Source organism: Diorhabda sublineata, chromosome 5 (assembly GCF_026230105.1).
Source record: "Diorhabda sublineata isolate icDioSubl1.1 chromosome 5, icDioSubl1.1, whole genome shotgun sequence".
NCBI classification, from domain to species: Eukaryota; Metazoa; Arthropoda; class Insecta; order Coleoptera; family Chrysomelidae; genus Diorhabda; species Diorhabda sublineata.
The window spans coordinates 7,413,064-7,436,358 of NC_079478.1; the positions used below are offsets into that span (position 1 = coordinate 7,413,064).

General features: G+C 29.7%; 3 protein-coding genes and 1 long non-coding RNA gene across 12 annotated transcripts in view; 2 read left to right on the forward strand and 2 right to left on the reverse strand.

Moving 5' to 3' along the window:
• LOC130444162 (cyclic AMP-responsive element-binding protein 1) overlaps positions 1-8,064 on the reverse strand; it is a 30,873-nt gene extending 22,809 nt beyond the window's left edge. For 4 of the 9 annotated variants that reach the window (XM_056779211.1, XM_056779208.1, XM_056779207.1 and 1 more), the window contains exon 1: positions 7,949-8,050. The gene's annotated coding sequence lies outside the window, so the exon portion shown is untranslated. Of the gene's footprint in view, positions 1-5,961; positions 6,126-7,948 lie in introns of all 9 variants that reach the window. The other 5 variants (XM_056779210.1, XM_056779205.1, XM_056779204.1 and 2 more) reach the window with 2 other exon arrangements.
• LOC130444164 (uncharacterized) lies at positions 4,194-7,603 on the forward strand. The gene is made up of 2 exons (XR_008909918.1): positions 4,194-4,987; positions 5,064-7,603. It is a non-coding gene; the product is annotated as an uncharacterized LOC130444164 (long non-coding RNA).
• A 1,670-nt stretch (positions 8,065-9,734) lies between the features above and the next one.
• On the reverse strand, positions 9,735-16,591 carry LOC130444490 (protein maelstrom homolog). The gene is made up of 3 exons (XM_056779637.1): positions 16,132-16,591; positions 14,613-14,879; positions 9,735-14,008 (listed from the first exon to the last, which is right to left on the reverse strand). Exons 1-3 carry the CDS (start codon positions 16,334-16,336, stop codon positions 12,993-12,995), a joined length of 1,488 nt encoding a protein of 495 aa, XP_056635615.1. The 5' UTR covers positions 16,337-16,591; the 3' UTR covers positions 9,735-12,992.
• Positions 16,454-22,995, forward strand: LOC130444489 (kinesin-like protein subito). Its single transcript, XM_056779636.1, has 8 exons — positions 16,454-17,122; positions 18,685-18,973; positions 19,988-20,213; positions 20,349-20,833; positions 20,891-21,196; positions 21,859-22,162; positions 22,247-22,468; positions 22,525-22,995. Exons 1-8 carry the CDS (start codon positions 16,976-16,978, stop codon positions 22,688-22,690), a joined length of 2,145 nt encoding a protein of 714 aa, XP_056635614.1. The 5' UTR covers positions 16,454-16,975; the 3' UTR covers positions 22,691-22,995.
• The last annotated feature ends 300 nt before the right edge of the window (positions 22,996-23,295 follow it).

Below are 23,295 nucleotides of genomic sequence, written 5' to 3' on the forward strand. Positions count from 1 at the left end.
AACTGTTCTGAAAAATTTATCAACTTGTTTATAAATATTTCGGTGTTCAAACATTTAACAGTGAACCACGCAATAATTTTGTTGACCCGGATAGTTGTGCTCATACTCAATATATTGAGAGAATTTGGAGAACAGCGGGAGCCAGTATTCCAAGATTCCGATGCAAAGAGGAAAATATGCCAGGATATATTGCAGATATAGCAATCACTGTCAAAGATTGCGTAATTTTTTTTGTGACAAGATTTTTTCGAAAATAAAATTTTTTTTAATGTAATACACAGTTAATTACCTTTATTTTTGTCATTTTAAGATCAATTATTGAAAATTTTATCTATTTTTTGTTTAAAATACGAATAAATTATACTTTTATGTCATTAAACATGAACATATCAAATTTCGAAATCATAAATATTATTTTAAGTTACTTAACATTCAAGAATCATCAGTTGTACATAATTTTTTTTGGAAATATTAATTTTTTTTTGTAGACCAAAGAAGTAAATAATTAATAAATAAACATTATTTTTATTTTTCAAAATATTAACAAAACAACTTATGAACTTTGATGCTTGGCACAAAAGTTATGAACTATTATATTTCATCCATGACCACATTTAAAGTCAAAATCATAAAAAACATTCAAGTGCAATATTTCATATATTTTTTCACATAAATTCGCTGTAAAAACGAAGATTTTTTAAAAAATTCATAGATATCGGATGATTTTTCGATTTTCTAGAGCGTTTATAATAACATTTATAGTCAGAAAACCAAATGAAATCTTTAAGTGAGATAAAAAATGAATAAACAAATATTTTTCAATTTTTTTTCCCCAAAATGTTCGTTTTTTTGTGTAGATTAACAAAAAAATATATGAACTTCGTTTGATGCTTGGCACAAAAGTTATGAACGATTATATCTCAGGAAGTGCATCTATGACCACATTTGAGGTCTTTATTATATTTATATTTATTATATCATATTTATTTGCAAAAATCCGCCGTAAAACGAAGAATTACAAAAATTCATGGAAATCGGACGATTTTACGATTTTCTAGAGTCAAAAAACGAGAAAACCGCGAATGTATAAAATCACAATTCATTCAAGTCGATTCAGCTGTTTACTTGCAGTACAGATAAATAACCTAGATACCAACTGCAGCGCCATCTGTCGGGCTTATTTGTAAAATCTAAACCATCCTCGAATCCACACACAAAAAATGCATTCAAATCTGTAATACTGGTATTTAGAAAAAATCCAAAAACACGTCAATTTATGTTGGAAGGGACAAGCATTATGGCTTATTTAAACTTACTGGAAAAGCCACCCCCTCACCCCTAGCAGCATCCTCTTTATTTTTTTAAATTACTTTTCATATTTTTTATGTAAAATTTGGATACTCCTCTTTGAGCTGATTTCAAAAATGTATAATACTTGTAGGTTAAAGAGGTTAGTTTATGAGATAAACAATTTTTCTTTTAAGAGCACAAATTTTACTTATTATTTACTTTCACCTTATTTGCCTGTACTAAAATGGGTTGTACAACAGTTCAAACTCTTTAATCTTTTTAACTGTGCTATTTATTATGAAGTTACAATAAGTGTTCAAAATGAGTACCATTCACTTCCATACAATGGTATAATCTATTTTGAAATGCCTCTCTGACATTGCTTAATACGGCTGGATTTAGTTGTCGACATTCATTTTCTATCCTCTCTCGTAAATCATCCAGAGATTCTGGTTGGGTAGCATAAACTTTTGTTTTTAAATACCCCCATAAAAAGAAGTCTAGGGGTGTTAAATCCGGTGACCTAGGTGGCCACTCCATCATCTGCCCCCTTCTACCTATCCAACGAGCGGGGAATGTTTCGTTTAAAAATTGTCGGACAGGCATAGCATAGTGTGGGGGAGCTCCGTCTTGTTGAAATACCAGTAAATCTTCGGAAAGGTTATCATCATTTTCTATTATTGTCGTAATACTTGGGTCAACCCCTTCCCTGAGTAACTCAAGATATGATTCACCATTTAAATTTCCGTTGATGAAGAAAGCTCCGACAATGTGGTCACCTAGGATACCACACCAAACGTTTAACTTTTGGGGATGTTGTGTATGGAATTCACGCATAATATGTGGATCACTTTCAGCCCAATATCTACAATTATGCCTACTTACTAAGCCATTTAATGACCATGAGCATTCATCAGAAAAGCAAATATTGTTTAACAATTGTGGATTGTTATTGATAATTTGCGTCATTGATTCGCAAAACTCTAGACGACGATCAAAATCATCTTCATTCAACTCGTGCACCAACTTAACTTTGTATGGGTAGTACTTGAATTTATGTAGAACTCGGAAAACTGTAGAAGATGAAACACCGATCGCTCTACTTATTGTTGACAACGATTGGGGTTGTTGAGCCTCTAAGCTGACTTGCCCTAAAATTGCTACTTGGATTGCTTCGTTATTTACGAGTCCCTCTCGCTTATGCACTTTATTGCAAACAGACCCTGTTGTGGTAAATTTCTCCATCAGTTGAATTACATACTTATGAGTTGCATGTCTTCCGTCATGTAATTCGTTAAATATTCTAGCAGCAACTCTTGCACAATTATTATTTTGGTAGTATAAACCTACAATTTCAATTCTTTCTTGCAAAGAGTAAACCATTTCAGAGCAACAAAATAAATAATGTATCAAATTACACTATCAATAGTGACTACAAATTCTAGTTGACAATGTCAAACTTTAATAAAAAGTAGAGTTTTTTGTTGTTTGGATTTTTTAAGTAGAATAAATAGCACAGTTAAAAAGATTAAAGAGTTTGAACTGTTGTACAACCCATTTTAGTACAGGCAAATAAGGTGAAAGTAAATAATAAGTAAAATTTGTGCTCTTAAAAGAAAAATTGTTTATCTCATAAACTAACCACTTTAACCTACAAGTATTATACATTTTTGAAATCAGCTCAAAGAGGAGTATCCAAATTTTACATAAAAAATATGAAAAGTAATTTAAAAAAATAAAGGGGATGCTGCTAGGGGTGAGGGGGTGGCTTTTCCAGTAAGTTTAAATAAGCCATAATGCTTGTCCCTTCCAACATAAATTGACGTGTTTTTGGATTTTTTCTAAATACCAGTATTACAAAAGTTATTGAAGGTGGATACTTTTATCTGAAAAGCACTGTATATATATATATATATATATATATATATATATATATATATATATATATATATATATATATATATATAATAATGTGAAAGATATAAATATAAAATCAGCTTTAGTGTAACTAATAATATCCAAAATAATATTTAAATTAAATACTCAATAAGTTCTCACAAATACAAATCTACCTTCGATGTAAATTCTATAAATGTCACGTTATAATAAATTATTATCACAGCAGTGCAAACGTGGGGATGGTATTGAATTGAATTTAATTGAAAGTCAATATTGTTAATAAAAGCTGATAAATATTTGTTGGTTTTGTAACTATTCATTATTAAATTCTACACTGACTTTTTAACTTCTAAACGCCCATACTAAATCGAGAGAAATAAAAAAATATTAATCGTAGCATTGTTTTTATTTCGATCGTAAAGCTACCATTATACTAGAATGCTAGCATCCTGGACGCTAGCATCCCACTTTGAGTCGAATTTGTGTTGGGATGCTAGCATCCCGGAATGCTATTTTATTTTAATTTTTTGCCAGTCGTCAATATGGCCCCAACGAATGAAGAGATGTTGTTTCTGATGTTACTAGATAAGAAAAGAAGGCGTCGTGCAAAAAGGAAGTTTAGTGTGGACCCCTTTTTAGCTGTCCGTCGTGTTAAAAGCCTGTATTTTACATTGTTTGATGAACTGTGCAATAGTGAAACAAGATCTTTTAATTACTTTAGAATGGATACTTTAGAATGTTAGAATGGAATAGTTGAAAAATTGCTTTAATTCGTTAATTCGTTAATAAGCAGAATTGTCGGTACTGGGCAGTCGAGAATCCCTGCACAGCCCAAAGGTCGTTGTTTGGGCCGCTATGTCTGCTAAAGGAATTATTGGTCCTTATTTTCATGAAGATCAACGAGGCCGAGCAATCAATGTGAATAGTGACAGTTATATTGCGAAAATTTTTGGTCCCAGAGTTGCAGGAGTTTGCAGGTTTCAGCTCAACAACGTGTTTCCAGCAAGATGGGGCCACTTGCCATACCTCGAATGACTCCATGGAAGTTGTGAATGAATTATTCCCTAATAAAGTCATTTCGCGAAGGGGTAACATCAACTGGCCTCCCAGAAGCCCCGACCTTAGCCCGCTTGACTATTTTGTGTGGGGACACCTTAAAAGTAAGGTTTATCAAAATAATCCAACGAATCTAACCCAATTGAAGGAAAACATCAGGTCAGAAATGGCAGCAATATCAAGAGCTTTGTGTCGACGTGTCATCGCCAATCTTCGTTCCCGTTTAGAAGAGTGCCAGCAACGTAACGGTCATCATTTGGATAACATCTTTTCCAAATAATTTTCCAATTCATGTGGTACCAAAAAACAAAAGTGTTTATTGCTTATAAATATTTTTTGTTTACTTGAACTTACAAATACCCGATACCCTTTCTGGACACCTTGTATAATGGTAGCCTTACTGTTCCGTGCGATAGGGAGTGTCACTTATATTAAGTGAGACTAACAACTAATAAGTAAACAACGTAATAAACATGAAGAATTTCCTAATAGACACGATATCAAATACAAAATTTTCTGGATTTATACAAAATGATCGATACTACCAAGTAAAAAAAATATGAACATAAAATTCTGTTCAAAACGATCACAAATAAAACTGTTAAATTTCACTATAATTATACATGGATACTATTGGATATCGACTTCAAAGAAATTCAGTTGGGAATTTTCTGTTCCAATTAATATTCATTACTAACAAATAATAGTTATTTTTGTTAGTTAAACGGAACTGTTTACATAGGTATTTATAAAATCTTACTTAAATTTTACGCTCCCTAACCTAACTTTTTCAAACTACCGAGTAAATTCGTTTTTAGCATTTTTTCTAACCGATTAAATCGAAGATTTCAATTGAATTATTATATTTCCAATATTCTTCCCTCTAAGTTAATACAAGCAATTGGAAAATGTGTCCAGTTCAACTTAGAAAGGAATTATCGCAAACATCATATCCCAAACTGATTTGGGAATGCCTGGACTATTCTAACGAGCTAGTTAAGAAGAATAAGTAGTCTCCAATGAATGCCAGGCCACACCGGATTGAGGGGAAACGAAATAGCTAATACCTGAACTCTTTTGCGGTATTTATAGAATAATAGAGAAGACAATAGAAAAAAAGATAGTTAGGGGTAAAACTGGAATAATCTAAATGGTTGGGAAGCTATAAACAAGGAAAATCTATTGAATGCATCAACCTAGGCAATAACAATCTACGAATACTAACACCTGGAAGTGTGAGAAATAGAAGACGAAGATCTCTGTTAGCTAGAGCCATCCCATACAAGGATTCCCAGCGCCACAACAAAAAAGGGGACACATTATATCCTTTGGGTTGCAGTGTACATGTCACCTTGAATTACGTCCATAGATAAATATACTTGTAATTTTAACATAATTGACCAAAACAAAATTTTTTAAGAATAAATTTAATTAAAAATCAAATAGATAATAAATTCGATACATAACTGAAACACAAGGTTTACTTTTCACTATATTGATCAAAACTCTAACATTTATATATCAATATAAATAAATAAAAAGAAATAACTTTAAAAACTTGTATTTATATTCAGTTTGCAGAGGACAAGTACATATTCGAAGTAACTAAAAACTTAAATTCAAAAGATTTTTCCCCAGTTTATTATTAGGTTTATGAAAAATTGATTTAATCTGAAATAGGTAGAAATGTCAAATAATTGACAAATTAAACAGTACCTCTCATCGATTATGTTTTCATTCTTTTGTCTTGTAAACCATTTGCATCTTTCCGAAATTAATTGTGTCACATCTGTGCTCACTTTGGTTGTTGATGACATAAAATAAAACTTCCAGAACCAGTTTTATACTTGTAATTATGTCATTTCCACAATTCTTGATTTCTAGAGTTTATTTAAATATTTCAATTAAAAAAATAACTTTTGTTTTGATGCAGTGTTTTACACATATTTTACTTAATTGCTGCTAAAGCATCATCCATTGAAATAAGTAGCAATATCTAATAGTACAAAGGTTACCAAGCATACCAAAAATTCTACCCTTTAATATTCTGAAAAAAGAAGAGCTAAAATGCCATATGGAGTAAAAGCAATCAATCTAATGAATAACTTCGAAAGAAAAATAATAAGATTATATGGACCAAAGAAGTTGAATGATGTATAATCCTTATTGAAGGATACTGGGACACTTAAAATGAATTAGAAATTATGATAAGGTTGAAAAAATAATGGGATTGAATCACTTAATTAACCAACCAAAAAGCAAATTGGATAGTCAAGTAATAATGGTCTAAACCTTTATGGAAATATGCCAATGATGGAATAATAACCATGACAAACAAAAAAGTAAAATATGCTAAGAAATTCATTTGATAAAACAAAAAACTGATTAGAACATGAACTAACTAGCCTTATGATGAGTTTTAGAGATCTTGGGTGATTAGAACGTGGGTTGACTCACCTCATGATGATCCTAAGAGCTCTTGAGTGACTACCCCCACATATAAATGTAAAACTGATTATGGAAATTGTAAATTCAATTAGTAATATTTGAACAACATGGTAGTGTACAAATGGGGGAATGGTAACCAGTATAGAGAAAATCCAAAATGTGCAACTGATATTTATGTGACACAATTAGTTTTCCCAATTTTCTCATTGATACATCGAAATCATTGCTGCAAACCATTAATCATAAGACACAATCACGAATTCATCCAAAATTATCAGATAAAGAGGTGGAGGAATTATGTTTTGAGTTACATGGTACAGATAGAACAGAAATATTAATTGTTCATTTTCTTGGATAAAATATTTGATACCATTACCATTACCTTAACAATATTAGAAGTACAGTATATAAAACATTGAGTAAATATTTCTAATATTTTTGATTCTCTATTGTATACCCATGACAACCCTTTAAAATACTAATTATTGTTTTGTGTAGCAGTAATGTAGTAATTGTGAAATTATGAATATATTTATGTTCGTGAATATAATTAGCGTCTATACTCATTGACGTATATAAATATTTATATAACTTGAATCCTTATACAAATTGTATATTTAGAACAAATAATTTTTTTTTAATAAAATCTACCCCTTTAAAAATAAATGTAAGCACCACTGGTAAATTCATTAACTAAAAAAATACAATGACGATAGCATATTTTGTTCACTGTTGATTCATTCTTTTATGGCTAAAACAAAAATAAATTTTAAGATAAGACTTTTGCTTTTTTCCGCTCACATATTGCTAAATGTATTTATATATAGCAGTTTCAATCAATATATAAATGCGGGAATATGAAATGGTGATGTAATTATTTACATAAATAAAGTAAATGCGCAAATACAAATTGAATGTTTTTTTTTCAAATTTGAAAAAGGCACTCTCTTTAAATTTTGAGGTTAAGTACAACACTAATTCCATATAAAACAATTCAAACGCAAATAAATACTTCATTAATCCGTGACAATGACAATTATCACAATTTTCGCGTTATATTCACACACTATAAAAGCTAAATTTAAATCGCAATGAACAATATGACGCCATATTCCATACCTAACCCTGTAAAGATTCAAAACCGTTTCATCTGATCGAAAAATTTGTATTTAAAACTTGTTTTATAAAATATAATAACTTTAAAGGGGTGTCTAGTCCATGTCGGCATGTTATTATTCTTCAGCTGGGTACTTACCAGTTACGTATTCGTCGTCACCAACTTGCTGCAATCGGAGTGGATAAACGGGAGATACGTAGTAGCCACGTCAAAATTTTAGGGCGGTCGTCACTGAACGAGTTCTGAACACAAGTGAACGTCACAGCAATGGCGGATAAAAACTGCTATTACAGCTCTTTTGACAGAGACGTATCGAGGAGAATTAATTTAAAAAAATTTTTTGACGCTATCAAAATTATAATTGTTGGCATTATACAATCGTATCAATCAACTATTCATCAAATCTATTTCATATCTTTTATCAACTATAAATGAGTTTCTGGAACTGGTAATTTGAGCTTGTGATTAGAATCATCCGTGTATATAATCTTTGATTAGAACAATATCTCAATAGTTCTAGGATATTTGTTGGAATTAAATCGTCATAATTTCTTATTTACTGTCTGATCTTCTGGCAAAAATTTCGTTTTTATTTTAAAGAAACTATCTATTCAATCTTCCCTTTCGATTAACTTTCTAGTTTTATAATTTTGGGCCATAATATCTTGTCGACATTTATGTAATGTTCTACATTTTATTTTCTCAAATCAATATTTCCAAAGGTAGATCAATTTGAAAAATAAGATATTTTAAATTAAAATTTTTCACGGCCTATTTAGAGCTCGTGAAGAAAGATCGTTATACTTTTATTTTAGTATGCTTTTCAAAGAAAACGTTTTTAAAATTTCAAAATACATTATTTAGATGATTTTTGTTATTAGACCACGTATATTAGGATACCAATTTTCAAGCTAATCCTCGATCTGACACGAATATTAAAATACTATTCAATATCTGATGAATATAAGACGAGACTATTATTTATAAATGTTGCTGTATTAAACAATTTAGGCCATGCCGGTACTGGTTCCCCTTTCCCCACTGGCAAAGCTGTACACAATTTTTAAGTAATCATTGTTTATAACTGAATTTACATATATATTTCTTTCGATTATAATGTGAATGTCACTAAAGTATTTTTTCTTAAATTTTCTGGAAATTATTAATGAAATATACATCTGAAGGTCACAACACAGATTGAAAACTTCAACCATATGGCCTGACGATGATGGCCGTAAACATGCAGTAATATTAGAACGCTTACGTCATGCCAAGGTTTAATGACGTCATCGTGATTCATCATGCTAAAGTCATTCAGCAACTTATAAAGATATTTTACTGGTGGTTACAAACGTGGAAAAAACAAAAAATAGCTGGTAAAATGCCGTGAATATAATATTGTATTTAAGTATGTGATATAGGATAAATGGTTTCTTTTCTCTTATACGATGAAATTGCAGACTTTGCATTATTAAACTTGCACTTATCCTAAAGTATAGACTGTAAAGTTAGTAGGAATAATAAAGGAAACTTTATATTATACTGATTTAGCTCAATAAATAACTTTTTATAAATATTAACTGAATAATAATTCGCATATTACTAATGCTTTTAAAATAACGATTATAAGTGCTATCTATTATCTACGAAATGAGCTTATGTGTAATTTTCTACAGTTTCTGTTATGGTCAAGTAAAAAGGTGTCACCGGTGTAAAGTTTTTGTTCCTAGATTAGGAATATTAAATTCAATTTCATAGTGTAATTCAATTTATACAACTATTTTTCGTAAATATTCAATTAACAATTTGCATATCGCATATGCTTTGAAAATAACGCTTTGAGCCGCCATCTAATACCTATAAAATAAAAGTATGTGTAAATTTCTACAGTCTTTTTATTTTTTCAACAAATGTCTCCAGAGTAAAATTTTCATTTTTCATGAGAAGTTCTAATTTCATGGCAGTAAATCATTTTTAATAAATATTTAATGAAGCGTATGTATTAATCACCAGGCGATTTTTATTGTGTTAAGATTAGTATATAAAGTTATAGTCATGAGTAATTCAAAAAGACGTTGTTTAAACAATTCAGATCATTGTTCCTGTATATTTGGAGAATATATGTTTAAAGATTGTGAAAAAATTATATCAGAGTTGGTGAAAAACACATATTTTGGGAATCTATGGATAGAAATGAGAACTCTAGGGCTCCCTACTGTGTTTTGTGAATCGTGAGTAGAATATTTAAGATTATGGAAAAGTGGCAAAAGAAGTGCATTCAAATTAGGAATACCGACTATATGGTGATAACCACGAAAGCATTTTGAAAAATGTTATCTTTGTAGAGTAAACGTAAACGGTTTAAACACAAAAAATCGAGCAGGATCCAAGTACTAGTTGTGTTTAATGTCCAGTGCAGCATTCACCTGACTCTTCGGTGCTTAAAAATAGATCTGAACACTTGAAACAAGACATTGAAAGACCAAGCTCATCACAAAATAATGCTGATTGTCTATTTCATCGAGTTTCTTTCGACAATTCCATTGTCATCAATTAAAAGTGGACAAAAGAGCTATTAGAATGAATCACCATGTCACATTTTCTTTCAAAGTTCATTTCTATTCATTTCAATTTTTTTTACAGCCCGTTTAAAATATCATTGATTGTTTTAATCGCAACTGCACTACCTGGATGAGTGGCCAAAATACAAAACAATTTCCATTTTAAAGGTAGTAGATTTTCTTCAACCATCGTACCTACGGTTGAGTTATTGTATTAATGCCTTTTGGGTCTTGTTTGTAACTGATCTAAATATTGTTTGTACTATGTTGTTTTTGTACCCTCTATTCGCCAGTGAGCATAATGTAACTAATATTTGTAAATTGTTGAATTGGATGGAAAAGAAATTAATCTTTTTAAAATTTATTCATTTCATAACATAAATTAATCTCTAGTAACATTGTTAATAATCCTGGTTCAAAAAAAATAGAAAAAATCAAGAACCATTTATTTCCAACAAAAGTATTGAAAAGTACACATAAGAAAACAAAAATAATCACATTAATTGTAAACTTAAAAAATTACTTCAAAACAAACAAACAATATGTTTAAAACATTTTTAAACAAAAGTCTTGTAATTCAACTCGACAAGAAGTTTCCAGATTATTATCAAAATCTATAATTTATATGAGATGTGTGAGAAAAGTAATAAAACACTATTACATATGGCAACGTTGTATGTACCAGCCTGTTCTCTTCTACTCTTCAAGATAAAACTCACAGCTCCAGTGCCATCAGAGGAGTTGTATTTTGTTGTACAACCAAGTTTTGGCAAACCTGTGTGACTTTTGAAAAATTGGAACAGACTTATGGGAAAAATTGCTTAACACAAGTTTTGGAAATACAATCTGTTAGGGTACAACTCTCCTATGACCTTGGGATATATGGTAGGGTGCAGCATAGAACATATTGTGTGTTTATTTATGTGTATAATTGCATATGTACAATAGAATTAGTTTAGGTGTAATATGTCGTCGATAGCTAATGGATACTGACGAGCAACCTCAGTAAATAAGGCCGACAATCGGTCGGAGTACATGTATTTTAAGGTCATAAGAGAATTGTACGTTGTACCCTAAAAGATAGAATTATTCTTAGATTAGGGTAGTTTTGTACCCACTAGACCGATGGGAACAGTGAGCTGAAGATATAATAGCATAGGATCGTGCATTATGAAAAATTGAAACTAAAAAAAGAAAAAAAAATTGACAAAGAGGCATGAGCATCCTATATAAAAATACATAGACATGCTCTGAATGACTCCAGAAATTATATATTTATTGGTCAAGGTCATAGGAGAGTTGTAACCCAAAAGATAGAATTATCAAAGTTTTCTATTAAATGAAACGGGTGCATTGATCTTATTGGAAGGATTGCTAAATAACAACATTCCTATGACTTTCTGCTTTTCTCGAAATTGAAACGTGTCATAAAACTACATCATTTTGGAACTCAAAAAAGCTATAACCGTCCGATTTAATGGTATACTAATTGAAGACTACCCGATTTACAGTTACTCAAGAGGACTACCATGAGCATTGTTTAAAAGTAATAGAAACTTGGGTAAATAAAAAATCTTTTCTAACACGTCTCGTATGTATAAAAATTCTATCGTTAAGATAAAAATCTACAATTCTGCTTTAAAAAAATAAAACATAGTACCTCAATTGAACAAATAATTATTTAAAATAGAAATACTGGAAAATAAAACAGAGTTTTTTAAAATAACTATTGTCAGTACAGTTCTAAGATATAAATAAATCAAATAATACAAAAAAATTAATTAATATCTGATTATTACAAATATTTTCAAATATTAAACTTACATATACAATGAATTATTCTGACAAAATCAAAATATGAAAACGAGGCTTTTAGAATATATACTAAGAGTTGATATTTCTTAAAATTATGATACCTTCTAAAAAAACTCAATAGTCATAAATTACATATTAAGCTCAAAGAAACATGAGAATGCTTATATGCTCAAAACAGCACTTTTGTAAAGATTTGTCATTGTGGTCCAGAAATATGAAATATGAGAACGAGGTGTTGAGGTTGATGCTTGATCGATCCTGTCTCACCCCGTTTCTCCAGATGCGCTAACGTTTAAGGTACGTTATATATACCAGTTCTTGGAGTCTGCAATCTGAAAGCCCCTTTGAGACTCCTCCATCCTGATTTTTACTGTTTACCCTTTTTCTAACCCAAAATGGCCTTTCACTTTCTCATGATTAAAAGGTGGGTACTAAAACTATTTCATTTCCATTTGGCAACTGCATTCTGTATTTTGAAGTAACTCAGAATTTTGTTTAAAGATTCTATTTAATACATTTGCAGAACATATCATACAATGAAGAAACTGTAGTGCAATCCACAGCTTATGGATAAATATATCTTGAATGGGGAAAATAGGATACAGATTTAGTTTTATAATATTTCACAGTACTAATTTAGAAAAACCTCTAAACGTCCTTATTATTACCAACAATTAAAATATCATAATGGAGAAATTGTATGAGAAATTATATAATTAAATCATGAGTAATTAATTTATAGCATAATTGATATACTTTTGAAGTTATCTCTGTTAATCAAAAATATAGAAACAAAAAAAATCCAATTAATTTGTATGTTTACCTTTTCTTAATAACCTACCTCTACCTCCCCCACCAAGTTTAGGAAAATCGTCAATATTATTAGAAAACGATTTAGTACCTCTTCCACGTCCAATAGCAAAATCTAGATTCAAGTCAACTGAACTTGTGTCATCGGACTCTCTAAAAGTAAAATTCGCTGGTTTTCCCTTAGAGCTCATCGCTCCAGCATAACTTCTACCTGAATATTGGTCTGAAGATTCCCCAGAAGAGAAATGTGGTTGTGAGTTCGTGACTACTGTCTTTTTTTTAAGCCCCAAATTGGGGAATTCACTGTCACATGTTAAATTAGACGAATCTGATACAATAGATTGATTATCCCATTCCGATTTACTAGAAAATGATATAACAGTATCAGAATCATCGTCACGGATGGATGTCTTTAATTTTGATGATTTACTAGACCTAGAAACTAAGCTAGAAATAGAACTAGACCTTGTACCAGTAAAAGGAGTCAATGCTTGATCTGGTATATGAGCACCAGGAACTAATATAATACGTAGATCACCACAACAGTTATCACAAATTATATATGCATATCTAATTGTTATTGAACGACTACAGTATATGAAATTATCAGTTACTGAATGATATTCACAGCAAATACCAGCCGTGTAGGCATAGACATCTTTTTCTATTTCCCTTGCACTGTAAGTATCAGAAGGATATATCGTTTCATTGGCTACAGTATTCCTTAGAATTCTAAACATGTATTGTAAATTATATACTTTGAAAAGAGGTCTATCTTCGCCAAAATCATAACACCAATTATCTAAGATACTCTGTACCATTTTCATCATTTTTTCGTCTACGTAAAGAGGAGGATAGCGTTTCGATCCACAAAGCTTGTTTGATAAAAATAATTTCATTTCTGTGAATACTTCTTCTATGTTTAGCTCATCTGCAGACGAAGGCAGAGGCAATTGGTGAGTTTGTTCGGATATCAATTTAGCTTCGCTTGCGTAACCTAGAGGCATTATACCTAAAAAACCATATTTTAGATCAATAATTAAAAAATTGCAGATTTTATTAGGTGCACATGAATATACAAAAGTTATCCAACTCTGTCATCAATTATCAATTAATACAAAAATTTGAATTTATTTTGTTACATGACAATTTGAAATAACATATAGATCACATTATCATATGTAAAAAATAAAACACTATTATGGAAAACTAAAAATCGAAATAAGAAGAAAATTTGATAGATTTAAATGTTTTATAAATTAATATAAGCAGATAAAATTACAAAAACTATGAAATTGTATTTATATACAAAAATATATTCCAACAGTTAACTCTGGAATAATTGAAAAATACTATTAAACGCATGCCTATGAATTTTGGATAATCAAAAATTCGTTCTAATATCCTGACAATAAGATTTTGAAGAAATGTTGAAGCAAAATGATGTTCATATATTTGTGCTTGTAATGAGGATCAAAATAGGGAAACAAGTATTTGAAACGAAACAGAAATGAGGAATAAAGTTATAAAAAGTAACTCTTGAAGAGACTTGCAAAGAAAATCACAACAACATATTTCAACTCTCTCCGAATCAGGAACAATTAGATCTGACTTACCTGGCTTTATAATTCTATGGAAAACATTTTGAGTTTGTACCCCGTCTTCTAAACTGAAGCAAGTAATGGCAATTTCACCTGGTATATAGCGATTTATGTTTGCGCAATAGCAAAATGTATTTATATGGATGATAAAAAAAAACTCGTCTTGAATTCTTCCATTATCACTAGCTAAACGCATAGTATCATTTATATAATCTTTCATTTCTTGTGTCTTAAGATGTTCTAAATATTCCTGCCTTTCCAATTCATCTACAGCTTGTCCATCTAAAATAAATATTTTTTTTATTTTTATACCTTCTGACTCAGTTTTTTTGCTTTATAAGAATGCAAATGAGATATATCCCACTATTTCCTATAAAGTAATATTCTTTAAAGCTATAATATGATATTTTCAAATTGTAATTTTTTAAAGTTGACAAACTAGGTAGTAATCTGTTAATAATTTTAATTGTGGCAGCAGACAAAACAAAATAAGTTGTTTCAAGTTTGGTATTAGGAGGACAACAAATAATATACTGGACCCTTTCCAGTATATTCCAGTATCAAGTAGAATTTTGTATTACTTTTTCTGGATAAAAAAATTATAAAGTTTGAGGAGTATAATACTCTTTAGAAAATTCCCATTTTTCTAAAAAAATACAAGGAGGCAATTTCGGATATGTGACCTAAAGTTCTGTGGAAATAAAATAATGACTTGTGTTTCGGCATCTTGCAATTACAATAAAGTTTTTGTAGACAAAACAAAATTATATCAATAAGTTTTGTGTATATGATGGGTTATTTAACATAAACACAAAATAAAAAAAATTGATAAATCTAGATTTGCCATCTAGCCACAGAATTATTTGTAGACATAAGATAATTTGTGAAGTGTGAGATTTTTCTAAGTGGGTTTACTTAAATAAATTATAAGGAATAATTTAATAAGAGTGCAGGATTTGAATTTAACACTATTATGATAATATTGATCTTGTAACCTGAGCCATCCAGCAAAATGATTATGCAATTTTCTTCTTTTGTTTTTTATAAATATCTCAACATTTCCTAAACTCAAGGTCGAGATCCATTGTGTTATGGGTGAGATAATTTGAATTTAAACATGAAAAATATACAGAAAATTTATTCCTTTTAGGCAACCTACCTAAATATAAGTTGAGCTACAATTCTATAAATTTGAGAAGTTTTTTTTATTTACTTATGTACCCAATTGTAATTCTGTTTGTAGTTTGTATAATTTTGAAATAATCATCAATACATCAAATTACTATAAGGAAAACCTTTGCCTCTAAACCTAACCTACAGCATTTTTGTTTTACAAAAAAATGGTTACCCATACAACTTGTTATAAAATATAAAATTAGTTGTTTAGTATTCCAAAACTGAGTTCTTATTAAGAAACTAATAATATTAATAATTAGTTGAAAATAATGGGTAGCATAAATAGCTTAATTAGATGTTATCAATTATAGATTGTTGGTTAACAAAACTTAGGTTAATAGTAACTTTAGATGTTTACCAGAAGTTAATTTAGAGATCTTATTTTGTTTTGAAATTGAAGCTTGTTGCTCATATGGTTTCCTTTGCTCTTTGGATAAGTTTTTCCAATGTGGTCCTGCAGCATCAGCAACTTCTTTCATATTTTTGAAGGATCTTCCATGCCGATCTCTAAATTCCAACATAAAGTAATAAAAAGCATTCTTGGCAGGTTGATTGCGGGGCATTTTGTTTAAATCTATTAGCTATAAATATCAACTAAGAAATGAAAAAATTAAGATATATATGTTTACAAATGCAAAAACCTGCAACAAGTGTTTTTATGAATGTCAAGCGGACGAATTAACTACAATAGAAATAAATGACAGTGCAAGCGGTAAGATAAATTTTAAGCAATCATAAATAACCATAATAAATTGAAATTGCAAAACTGTTATCAAAGTTGACAAAATGTTCAATCTACCATATATTCAATTGACAGTAAAAAGTTAAAAGACAAGACGGAAATAAATATTTTTGTCTATGGTTAACTACTATTTCAAATATTATATGTCATATTGTAATTTGGTTCGATTTGACGAGTGTTGATACTAATTAGATTAATCAAAGCCTTGTTTATATATTATGCTTCGCTATAGCCTAGTTTGTAAATAACACTTATTTAGCGAAAAGTTCTACATAGACAAAATAATTATACCATGACAGGTGTGGTATCAACACTAATCTAACGAACATAGCTGTCAATTTCAAATATGTACTGATTGATTTGAACACACTTTAAACGGTAATTTGTAACCGATACACGGTATAAAAAACAAAACTACTTTTTCAAAAATATTATAAATAATTTATAAGACCTGTTGAAAATGAATATTGATCTTGCCAAATCGTATTTACAAGCTAGGGATCCTAGCATTATATCTTATAATAGAACGAATTTAGGTAATGTAAAAGCAGTTTTAGCCGATCTCATGAGTAGCGCAAGTACAGAATCTGAAGCCGAGGAAAAAATAGTAAGTGATACAGGTATTTTATATATAAAATAAATTAGCCCGGGAAAATTAATTCAATAAACTAATTGTTGGAGTATAAAAAAATATTTATAATGTATATTGAAAGTAATTATATATCATAAAAATTTTGAAGGGGAAAAAAGACTTAATACAATTTAGATATTGAAAAATATTACATTTCTTGAAAATAATCAGATGAAATTTCAGCTAACAATAGATGTCAAAGGAAGAAGCAACATTATGCTACCTTGGTTTGACAAAGTTCTGACATTTTTGCAAAAATTTGTGTTTTTATACAATATAATTCAGCTTATATTTCTCTATATGTCTTACTGGCTTTAATTCCTCTATATCAAATAATAATAGATTTAAAACAATGACAAAATTCTATCTGCAGTGGAAGAAAGAGTATATTGGTGTAATAGGATCCCAATTAATTTTGATATTTTAATAATCTGTTCATATTCTGTCCCTTCCTGTTGAACTCTCCATGTATAACAAAATATTTTACTATTTCATCAGCCAAGTTATCATTGAGATCTATGCAATAGCTTCAAAATAGCGGAGAAAGCTAATAAATTTTCTGTAGATCCAACTAATTAGAACAATGCTCATATACTTTACAAAAATACAATGTGTGAGGAACCCAAAAGTGATAAGGATTTTAAAACTCTTGTTTTTTAATTTGGAAAATGTTATAAATGCAAGCTGCAATAAGCTCTTTTTTATGCCAGGAAATTAAATGTTCATAATATAACAGCTGTGTACAGTATTACAAACCAGGTCTACTGGGCTTTGTGGACAGGAACTATGATTGGAAGAAAGAGTAACAATAATGCAAGTGCAGTAAGGGAGATTTTGGATGTGGTAGGTGAAGAGTATTACTTATCAAACTTCACTACATGGTAACATGCATGTGTGCCTTAAAACAGAAACTCAATTATGTCATATGCTACAACGGACTTCTTAAAGGTATATGAGAAAATAAACTCACTATGAAGTATTCTGTACCTGGACATTAATGGGTTCAGCTGGTAGATAATGATCATAGTTTAATAGAAAATTAAAATATTACTATCTAATCAGTAATAATAAAAGTATTAACGTCAAAAATCTGTTGTTGTTCCATGAATAATTCACATGGAAGAATCATATTTTAAAGACTCTGCAACAATTTCAAAGTTGATGAACTGCAAATGTGTGTCATTTACAAAAGTCCACTACTTTTAAATTTACATATATCTAACATACAGCTCAAAACTTCCCAAACGGCTTTTGAGTCTATGAACCCTGGGAATCTCGAGAGCAAAGAGAATCGCAGTGCAGAGGGAAAAGAATCAAGTACACCTACAACTGTTTTTGACGTAAAACCTAAAGTTGACATAAACAAAGAAGAAATAAACTTTTTTAAGAAAGAAATCATATTTCTTATGCAGGATAGGGACTACTTACAACTTGCAACATTAGGAAAGTGACAAGGCTCTGATTGCATTTCACCTCCTGAATTTTGTCGCATGAATTTAGAAACACCCTGTATATGTGTTTTCTGTAATTCTTTTTAGGAAGAAAACAAGTTTATCAATGTTTATCTCAGAATAAGAAGGGATATTGATATAAGCAACATTTATAAAATAGAAGGTAATAATTTTACCTGTAAAGTTCCTGAAGGTTCATATGCTCTTAGAAATGTGAAGTGTGGTGATACTATGAAGAGGACCTATACATTTACAAATATATTTGGTCCAGAGTATGACCAAAAAACAATTTTTGATTGTATTGTCAAACCCAAATTAGTATCTTTCATCAATGGTAGTAATTCAACTTTATTCACATATGGGGCTTCTGGATCAGGTAAGATTTTTTTCTCTATTTGATAGTAAGGTTAACTCTAAGTTATAAACCCCTATAGTGAAAATTGATATCTTATATATTATAATAATATTGTAATGTTTTTCTTTTTATTTATATGATTTCTATTCCTGGAGTGAATTAATAGACACTGTCTCTTACGTTAATAACTTATTTAAATACTAATACACACTTGAAATATTTCATTTAAATTATTTCTATCTGTTAACTACGACTATTTATTATAAACAAACTAACTGCGCTACATAACTCCTTATATGTCTCGAAAAAATTCTCAAAACATCTAGAAAATGAAGAAACAAAACAAATAAATAAATAGACCTTCTTAGAAATTATTCTAAAAGAAACGATGTAAATAAACCGCCTGCTATAATAAAAACTTATATAAAACAAACATCAAACGGATTCCAGGTGTTTCCAACGTACATTAAAGACGCCATGTATGCGCCGAATTTTAGAATTCCACTACATCTAGGTTAGGATAGAGACGCGTTCGAAACAATAGTTTACTTCATTAATTTTGAGTGAAGATATAAATTACTGTGTTGAAAACATACTAACAAGAATGTTGAGGATACAAAAATGTGAATTGATATGGATTCAATTAAAACTTCAATAGGATCTTTTTGTATTTATGGTTTTGTTAGTATTATCAATAAATGAATAGGAATTTATGTTACAAGTCAGAAATAATCTATTTTATTTTACTTGATTCAGAAATAGTATATTACACTACTAAGGCAGAAATTTGAGATCAGAAAGTTGAAGACTCGTGCCTTGACAAAGCTGCACCGGAGAGCTCTGAACTGTATGAAGAAAAAGTTTTTGTTGATCTAGTTAAATATTTTTAACTGCTGTTTCACCATTAACGTTCATTATAATTTGTTTTAATATGAATGTTTGCGATTAATTTTTATTTCCTGAAATCAAATTGACTATGTCATGTAAAATGTTATAATAGATTATGAAGTAAATGCTTTTTGTCATTTTTATCAGGGAAAACGTATACTATAGTTGGTACACCGGAGGAGCCAGGTTTGATTCCTAGAGCATTAGAATATGTATTTAAATCTTTACCGAAAGTGAGTATAGAACCTGAAATTAAACCTCTCCCCAATGGTACCACACAGAATATTACTAAAGATATGATGGTAGAAAATGAAAAGTATAAAAATTGGATTGTTAACTCCATTGATCAATCATCTCATGTTAACACGTATACGTAAGTAGGAACTCGTTCTGGTGGTTGTTTATTTTTGTGTACATTAGTGAATGAGGGGTATAATTTGAAATTTTATTAGTGAAATGTTAGATACTTGTCGGCTGTAACTGTATATTTTGTTATTTATATTTACAGGCAGATGCAAAACAGATTAAGCACAGAGCCAATAGCTGAGGTGTCAGTTGATACAGATGTATCCGTTAGTGCTTGGATTAGTTTTGCAGAGATCTATAATGAAATTGTTTATGATTTATTGAGCATACCCAATTCCAAAAATAAAATTCGTCAAAGATTAGCCTTGGGAAAATCCAAAGATGAAAGGACGTATATAAAAAAATTGACTTATTTACATGTAACTGAAGGTTTAGAAGCCTATCAAATTTTACAATATGGTTTGTACAACCTTAACTATGCATCTACTGCAGTTAATTCACATTCTAGTAGATCACACTGTATATTCACAATACGTTTGGTACAATCATCTAAAAGTAGTAGTGACGTATATATTAGCGATTTTAACTTTTGTGATTTGGCTGGTGCAGAGAGGCTTAAAAAGACTATGAATTTCGGAGATCGCTTAAAAGAATCTAACAATATAAATACATCATTACTCGTTTTAGGTAAGTTGGGTAATAAATGAAATTAGTAGTTTTTACATATTTCAAAATTAAAATTAGGTAGATGTATGGATAGTATCAAGAAATGTCAGCAAGCAAAAGATAAACGGCTAATTCCCTTTAGAGAGTCAAAGTTAACACAAATTTTCCAAAAGGCTTTGATGGGTTACGAAAATGTAGAAATGATCGTGAATGTCAATCTATCTAGAGATATGTTCGATGAAACCATTCACGTATTAAATTTTTCGGCTCTTGCAAGTACAATTATTGTTGAAGAGGAATTGTCCAAACCAATTAAAAGAGAAAACAGGTTTTCGTTGATGATGCAAAAAGAAGAAACACCAACAGAAAATAAAGTAACCATTAGTAAGTATAAACACAACATATTAATTTTGTTATTATTTTTTACATCCATTATACTTTCATATAAACGTATATAGTATACGAGGGAGGAAAGAGTAGATAAGAGATTTTCACCATACTATACTACATTTTGTAACAATAATGATGTGAATAAAACTATGTGTCCCAAAATATGGATTGAAACCAAACATCTCATGAGAAATACTGATATTGCTTAAACAGCATCTCGACTTGTTGAAATACATAACACAAAATGGTTCCGTTGATGATATTTGTTACAAAACAATAAATATTAAGATAGAAGTTATTTCAAGATCACGATAGTTTACAGAGACGTAGCAATGGGAGCTTACTTAGACTAGCAATGGAAAAATTACATAAAGAACACAGGAAATTGAAAAAATATAATTGAACTATTATAGTACATTATACTAAACAAACTGCTTCACAGAAACTATACTAGCACTAACAATTACACTGTATTGCACGCATTTCAATAGCCAAGTTATCATCTTCAGGAACCTATTGTCAACTGATTTGGTATTGTAATGGTAACTATGAATGTTTAATATGATTGGTTTCAGAAATTTCAACTTAATTCATTCTATTGCCATTTTTCTTAGTTTGTTTATATAGAGATAATAACAAATGTGTATACTTTTTAGTTGAACATCGAAATTATGGATATCTTAAAAAGAAATTAATTGAGTCACAAAATGAAATTACAAAACTAAAAAGGGAAATTAATCGTTTAAATTCAGAGATTAAACAGAATCTCATTGATCCAAATGAGGAAATTGAAAGATTACACAAAGCAATAGAGACTATTATCGATGAAAGAGACAACATTATGGTAACATGTGAAAAGAGAATAATAGAAGAAAGGGAGTCTCTAAATGCAATATATAAAGAATATATGGAGAGGTATGCCAAAATATACAAAGAAAATGAAGAACATGTAATAAGAAGGTAATAAAAAATGAAATAAATGATTTAGTTTCTGTTATTTTACTATTAAATTTAATATACTCAACTTTTTGTGACAATTTTTAGGTTACGAGAAGAATATGAAGAGAAAATTGCAGAAATGCAAACAATAACTATTTCGAGTGATGACGAGGAATCCCCCGAAACATCTCATAATAATAGATTGAAAAGAGAATTAGAACAATCGGAAAATTTAAGAAAACTACAAAAAGAAAAGTTAGAATATACAGAAAGTTTGTTAGAAGATGCCAAAGAAGAGTATCGGTCTTCACAAAAAGAAATAAAACGGTAGTTTTTATAATATACTTAGATTACAAAAGTTTTGGAATCAAGTGTTGTTTCAGTGTCTCGCAAGAAAATAATCAATTAAAATCGGAAGTCGTCAAATTAAAAGAAGAAATTGAATCATTGAAGTTACAACTAATGCACCAATCAATGAATTTCCTCGATGATGAATCAAGTGGCCCAGAAGATAGTGAATCTCAGCATAAAGTGGAATCTAGTTACTAGCAGTCTTAGATTTTGATGTTTTAATCGGACAATCGGAGTCAGGAGGGTCAAAAAAATACAACAGTTAAAATAAGAAATGTCAAAGTCAAACTCTTACATATCTAAAAATCGAACAAGAGATTTACAATAGTAAAATTATAAATCGTTTTCTACAGATTATGTCTGAAGTATATTTACATGATAAGTTGTACAGTTTTAATTTATTTTTGTAGATTCGAATAAAAATTTTGTAAGTTTTAAAACTTTATACTACTATCACTGCTTCAAGATTACAATCCGTTCCTAAATAAATTGTATTGGTTTGTTCCTTGAGTTTTATTGTTGTATTTAAGTTTAATATGATTTCCGTATTATTTAGGACAATATAAAAATTTAGTTATACAAAAATATTTCTTCAAATAATCATACACAGTTTACAGTGTTCCTGTGCATTCTTGAAAAACTGGAATTTGGCCCTCTGTCCTCGATTTAAAACATTTGTCCAGGGACTTCGATTCCTCCATTTAAATGGAGGTTCTTTCTACGGTAAACTGTTTTCAAATTTTCTCAAAAAATTGAGTAAAGACAAAAAAAATTCTTCAAATAATCATGTATGTATGGATTTG